Below are 6,534 nucleotides of genomic sequence, written 5' to 3'. Positions count from 1 at the left end.
TGGGGAGAAGGATTTTTTTTTTTGAGAGAGAAAGAATCCCAAGAAGGCTCTGCACCACTGGCACAGAGCCCAACAGGGGCTCCAACTCCTGAACCAGGAGATCATGACCTGAGCCCAAAATCGAGCGTCAGTTGGACGCTTAACCAACGGAGCCACCCAAGTGGCCTGGGGAGAAGGCTCTTCTTACAGTGGGGGTGTGGGTGCCCCTTCACCAGGAGCCCAGAGGGTCTTGGCACCCTCTCTAGGAGGCCCAGAGACAGGAAAACAACATGGCAACAATGGAGACTTGAGGGACATTTATTTTTTGAAAGGGAGGAGAGGACTTTACAAGTGGAGTCTGACGCCAATAACTAGAAAGGAAGATAAATAAAATACAAAGACCGTATGTTGTGGCAAAATCCCAGAAAACACACTGAAAGAAATTTTTACAGTTTAAAACTGCTTTACTTTATACATAATTACAAATTAATATACAGCATCTGGGTTTTAACCCCTTTTCATTTCAGAGAATCTAGCACAGAAATGTTCGTGTAGCATCCGAAAACGACAGAAGCAGAGGTATGAGGTGTATGGGGGTCACCGTCCTGCGTGTCCGCGCGTCTCCCCGCGCCCCCGGCAGGGAAGGACACACACAACCACAGGCTGAACCGTGACCGCGGGCAAGCTGACCGGGCGGCTCCCTGGCAGGAGAGCTCAGGCCGGGGGAGGGTGCGGGGGGGGGGGGGCAGCAAGGAGCCCCCAGCACGGGCCGGGCTTGGTGGGTGTTGGAGCAGGTCGCATGGTCGGTGGCCGGAGGACTTTAAACCTTAGCGAGATGGAGAAATAACTCAAGGCCTGTCAATCTTTGGACAAATTAGAGGAGTGCGAGGAAAGAAAAGGCTTTTCCCCCCTTCCATGGCAGCATTAAAATACTTTTTGTTTTAAAACCTGGCCAGCAGGCGGTAGGTTCCAAAGCTCCTGGTTGACTAGGAAGGTCAGGCTGGAAGGAACTGGAAGACGCAAACCGCAACCCTCTCCTCTGTCTCTGCAGATCAGCGAGAGCGACAGGCTGGGACCCGGCACACGTGTCCCAACGGAAGGCAAGCAGGCCCCACGTCTCCCTCGACCACTGCCACCGTCTCAGCCGAGGGGCTGTTTCTGGGCTTCCACATCCCAAGGGCGTCTGAGCACTGGCAGGGGGTCCGATACAGAGTCTGGGGTCCCCTCCAAGCCACCCTGTCTTTGGCCTCTGAAGCCCAGTGACCCCGCACGAGGCCTGGCTGCGTCAACACCGGAGTGGACTGCAGCCCCGTGCAAAGACCAAAATCCTCGGGAAGAAAGAACTGCCTATGGAAAAGCAACCTCAGAGACCAGGGGACGAAATAGCAAGTACTTCTGAGAACGGCAACTTCCGGATAGAGTGCTGGCTTCGAAGGTCTGCGTCTACCCCTCACTTAAGGCGAAGCCTAGTTTATCAACCCCCACACCAGGTACAGCAAACCCCCGGGGGGTCTTAAAAAATTGTGCTACTGATACTAGGGGCTCTAATGAGGGAGAACCTTCTGGAAGGGATAACTTAGTGGTGCTACCCTGAGACATAAGAGGGGAAAAAGGTAGGATTCGTACCTTTCCAAACCAAACGTGACAAGGACCTCTGGCCCACAGGTCGCTCGCGTGGGGGCAGAGAATGGAATGTTGGCCAAGGCTGGATTATGTAAATTGCAGGTTTTCAACCCCCCACGAACACAGCCGATTGTCTCAAAACTGAAGCCAACAGATGACAGCAGTTAAAGTGCACATGTCACCCACACGGGATGACAGCTTCTGAGATGATAGAAGTTTTGAGAAGGACGCAGCCTCCTTACAGGAAATTCACTAGATTCTGGAAATCTGGGGGCCCGGAGGGTTGTCTCTATCCCCCAAAACTTAACGTCAGGCATCTGATTTCTTGAGCCTGCTGGATGAGCGTGTCCTACCAGGCGGACACTACGGAGAACCAGGGCTGAGTCCCCCACCCCGCTGGCAGATGGCCCCAGGGCAGCCCCGGGTCACAAGCAGCAACAACCCAGGTAGACCTGCAAGCACAGTGCCCCCCCGGAGCTGAAGTTCACAGGGGGTTGGGGAGGGGGGCACGTCAGAGCACAGGTCTGAGGAGGCAGTTCTCTGCGCTGTGGACCACGCTGTGCGGGAGGGCGACGTTCCCATTCCGATTCCACACCTGTCTAACCGCAACACAAGCAGAGTTCCTGGGGTGTGGGGGCGGGAGAAATCTGTTTGAAAAAACCACCGGCCAAAACAACTTAAACCTTGTAGCGGGTTGGGAGTGAAAGGGACCTTCAAATTACCGTCAAGCTGGGCCGCAATGGACAGAAACCCTGTGTCCACAGCGCCTACGTGGGAGGGCCAGTCTCAGGAATGGGGGCCTGGCCTATGGGGACACAGAGGAGGAATGCAGGTTCCACCCGCTGGGGCCATTCCCCGCAGCTGGCTCCCTGTGGATCGGAGGAAACCGTGGCGCTGGCAGGACCGTAGCTCGGAGCTGTACGGGCTGGGGCCAGAAGTCCTCTGCCTTCTCACTGTTAGGGTCTTGGGGAAGGGGGTGCACACATCGTAGCTGAAAAGATCAGCTGGTTTGGATCGGAGAGTCTGCTTCTGAAGGGGAGGCTCTCCAGAATAGAAAGAAGCAAACGTGACTCACAGGTGGCAAGTTTCTCTCCTCCCCAGCAACGAGGAAGACAACTCGAGCTCAAGGAGGGGAGGGGAGTGGGAGGAGGGTAGGACGCGGACCCCCTGCCCAGCCCCTCATTTTCTTCTAGGCCCTCAGGCACTTGGACAGACACTGAGGAGCGGGCCCCACAGCTGCCTCTGCCCGTTCTGCATGGATCAGGGAGCCGAAACCGTTGGGCTGGTATGTTTACCCTTAAAACACACATACACACACACACACACACAAAATAAATAAACCTAAGCTAAAAATTTTAAAGCAGACCTCTTTCAAATAAACTGAAAGATAAATATCTCCATCTGCAAGGCCAGCTTGCAATTCATCAACAAGCACCAAGGTACAGGTTTTGTTTTTCCAAAAAGTGTGTTCCAGACCCATGCTCCTGAGGGCCACCGCGCGGGAATTGAAGGGCGCACTGAAAGCACAGACTTCTCCAGGCTCTCCCTGCCCCTGCAGGGAGGCGGTGAACCCAGCAGGCACACGGGGCCTCGGGGGGACGACTCCACACCCTGTCCTGCTCCCACCGGCTGGTGACAAGCCTCAAGCACACACAGATTGCCCGCAGTGGGGACAAGAAAGAGCAGACGGCCCAGGCAGCATCTGGGGCGCCTCCGAGGGGGCGCACAATAGCCAGCAGACCTTCAGATTTGGCCTCCCCAGTACAGAGCGAGAACACACCCGGGCCAGCGCTCCCCTCTGTCTGCACTGGTGGTGACTCCTTCACCGGAAACTACTTGGCTGGTTGTCCTGGTAACAGGGTGGGGACAACCTCGCTGCCAGAGCAGCGGCTTCCCTGGGGAGGCTGCGGGTCAGTGACAACCAAAAAGTGTCACAATGCAGGAAAGATGAGGAGGAGACTCTACTTCATCTGTGCCCTGAATATGTAGGCAAACATCTTAGGAAGCCAGGAGAGGGTTTCTTTGGATTTGATGTTGAAATCAGATTTTTTTTTCTTTTTAAATAGCTGGAATACCAGAATCAGGATGGTGCAGAACGTGCATGTATAGATGCTTTTTAAACACATCACACCTTCCCTCACTGGTTTCCACAAATGTTTGCCTTCCCTTCCAAAATGAAATGAGAGAGAGATGCAAAGAGGGGCGAGGTGAGCACAGGGTAAGGCTACGGGAAAACCGCCTCCGAGGACCGGGGGATGGAGCCCCAGGTGCCCGCACACTACCTGAGCAGGGCCGGGCGCCTGCCATGGACGGCACCCACTTCTGTACATGCAGACGGGTACCTATATGCACACAGACGAAGTCCCAACTGTCTGCTTGTTTGACTGCTGTGTCCCCCAAATAAAAGGCAGCGGGAATTTCAGACCTTACTTAGAAACAAACATCTTTCAGCCTTTAGGAGTTCCTGACGTGTCCCCAAACCAGCGCCCGGACTTGAGGGGCCACTACTTCCGGTGGAACATCGTCAGTGGGGCCGGTTCCACCAGTCCCGGGCCTCCTGCCCCACCCTGACATTCGAGACCATCTGGTCCTGGTCCCGGACCCGGGCAGCATGGGCGTCCACGGTGAGAGCACACCCAGGAACGGCGGGACGGGGGGCTGGCAGCCACGGGCAGGGTCAGCAGAAGATCTCCTCACCCTCTGCGGGCACTTCTGACGCGGGGCCATCTGGAAAGGAAACATGGTGAAACTTCAGAAAAACTTGGCCTTCTCATGAAACTCCCTTTGCTTCCTCCCCAACCCAAGATTCCGGGATGCAACAGATGATGGCCTGATGGGCCCCCGCCCCTGCCTGTATGCAACGGTCACCTTGACCAGTTCCTTGTGCAAGGTCCTCGGACACCCCTCCCCGCCTGCTGCTCCCTTTAACCTGACAAAGTGTTAGACCTCCTGTTCACAGACAGGCCTAGAGACAGAAAGCTCTCTGTCCTCCAACATGGCGGGGAGGGAGCAATCCTAACGAGCAGGAACAGAGCAGGGTTTAGGGCAGAGGGAAGCACAAGCCAGGAGCCTTGTTTAGAGGGATTTCATCCCAAGCTCCGAGCCGGCAGGGACACCGGTGGTCTCTCTGAGCTTCCGTTCCCCAGCTTCTCTCGGGCTGGCACTGCCTACTTCCCACACCAGCCACATGGAGGATTAAACCAGACCTCGGGAGAGGCGCACGGAGTACTAGTTACTGCACTGATCACAAGACTGGACCTAGAAAAGCAGGGAAGACTTTCGTCTTTACATCAGTGAGTTTCAGTCCCTCAGCCTGGGAAGAGATGTCCCCAAAAGGACCCCACGCTCTCTGGCACACGCATGCACACAGTGGGCTTCTCATGCCCCAGAGCTCGAGCTCCGGCATCCTGTGCAGGCAAAGCAACAGGGCAGCTCGGCCTTTACATGCCCCAACAGCACCCTCTGAACTGTACCACCACCATCTGCCCGCCCTGCCGGCTCCGGGGACTCCGTGGGTGCAGGGAGACCTGGTGAGTGTGACTCACCACCGGACTGGGAGCGGCTTCCTTTGTTCTTCTTTTTCTTCTCCTTCTTCTCCTTGGGCTTAGCTAACCCGAACAGGCGCGTGGAGGCGGGCACAGGGGCCTGGCTCTGACCCTCTGCTACTCTGTTCGTCTGGCTGGTGGAACTCAGTATGTGAAAAGGCCCCTTTTCTTTGTGTGTCCGAGAGAGGCTGTTCCTTTTTGGGGACACCGAGAGTTCTGAGTCCAGTGACCCTGATTTGGCTATCGAAGGGACCAACGGCACGGGGGACTCCTCGGGATTCGGAAGGAAGGATGGGATCCTCAGCAGCTTTGTGTGTTGATGAGACACCTGCACACGTTCAAGACAAGAGGCGTTAACCCAGGGGCCGCGGCATCCCCGGGGCCCACTCGCTAAGTGCTGGCGGAGATCAACTGCGGGGTCAGCGCCGTGTGCACCCACTTCCTCAGACTCCCTGGCCCTCGCTGTAAAAGGATTCAGGGCTTGCTTCCTTCCTAGCCCCGCTCCTGCCCCTACCCTCACAATACAGTAACCGAGAGAGTGTTAAAAATACCACCGTTGATACTGTTAATACTTTCAGTGCATGGACCACAGGAGTTCACAGTGCCTGGATGAGGCAGCTCAGACAGGAACTGCCATTCCCTGAAGACGGACTGAGCCAGGGCTCTGGAGAATTACTTCCGGGCTCAGGGGGCCTGGTGGGTCCCAGGTGGGTTGGAGTCAGAGGTTAAACCAAAGACCAAGAAGATGGTCTGGTCTGCATGACCCTGTGCCAGGAGCCCTTATTTACTGGGATGGGGGTGGAATCCACCCTCGTGCCCTGAAAGGCGGCAGCACAGGGCCACTGACTGCTCTCGCCATCCAGCTGAGGGCCTCTGCCAGCACTAAACTGCCCTCCAGAAGGTGCTACCAGAATTTCCTGTGGAGGTCCCGAATCCATCCATTAAACCTATGGCAACAAGAACGTCCACAGACAGGTGGGCCTGTGTTCCAGAACAGCCACTGACCAGCCCTGACACCGTACAGATCCGTGTGCGCAACCCGACGGGGGTTCCTGGCCCACCGGGTCTCTCCGCAGGAGGGGCCATCGTCCTGCACCTGCCAGCCCGGGGTCACCACCTGCCCGCACTCAGAACCGGACAGCCCCGGGCTCCTCCCCACCGCGCAGCGCCCCCACCTGGCAGGCGGCGTGCTCCGCCTGCCTCTGGCGGAGTCGCTCGGCGTCCCGGCGCAGCTGCTCCTGCTCCCGCTCCAGCTGCTTCTGGGCGGCGCGCAGCCTCTCCAGGTCGCACTGGTAGGCGCCCTTCTTGAGCTGCAGCTCGTCGCGGTCGCGCTCGAGGTCCTGGCGGCCCTGGCGCACGTCCTGCTCGTGCTGCGCCAGCCGTGCCT

General features: G+C 57.0%; 1 protein-coding gene across 13 annotated transcripts in view; it reads right to left on the bottom strand.

The window, feature by feature from the left end:
* Window positions 1-281: 281 nt before the first annotated feature.
* AKAP13 (A-kinase anchoring protein 13) overlaps window positions 282-6,534 on the bottom strand; it is a 314,398-nt gene continuing 308,145 nt past the window's right edge. For all 13 annotated transcript variants that reach the window (XM_029953026.1, XM_029953024.1, XM_029953029.1 and 10 more), the window contains 3 exons: window positions 6,323-6,532; window positions 5,148-5,475; window positions 282-4,329 (listed from right to left, as the gene is read on the bottom strand). In XM_029953026.1, the coding sequence (XP_029808886.1) occupies window positions 4,280-4,329; window positions 5,148-5,475; window positions 6,323-6,532 (588 nt within the window). In that variant the 3' untranslated portion in view covers window positions 282-4,279. The remainder of the gene's footprint in view (window positions 4,330-5,147; window positions 5,476-6,322; window positions 6,533-6,534) is intronic.

The sequence above is a fragment of the Suricata suricatta genome, chromosome 9, assembly GCF_006229205.1.
Source record: "Suricata suricatta isolate VVHF042 chromosome 9, meerkat_22Aug2017_6uvM2_HiC, whole genome shotgun sequence".
Lineage (NCBI taxonomy): Eukaryota > Metazoa > Chordata > Mammalia > Carnivora > Herpestidae > Suricata > Suricata suricatta.
Note: the sequence above shows the minus strand (reverse complement) of the source record. Positions and strands in the feature narration are given on the sequence as shown.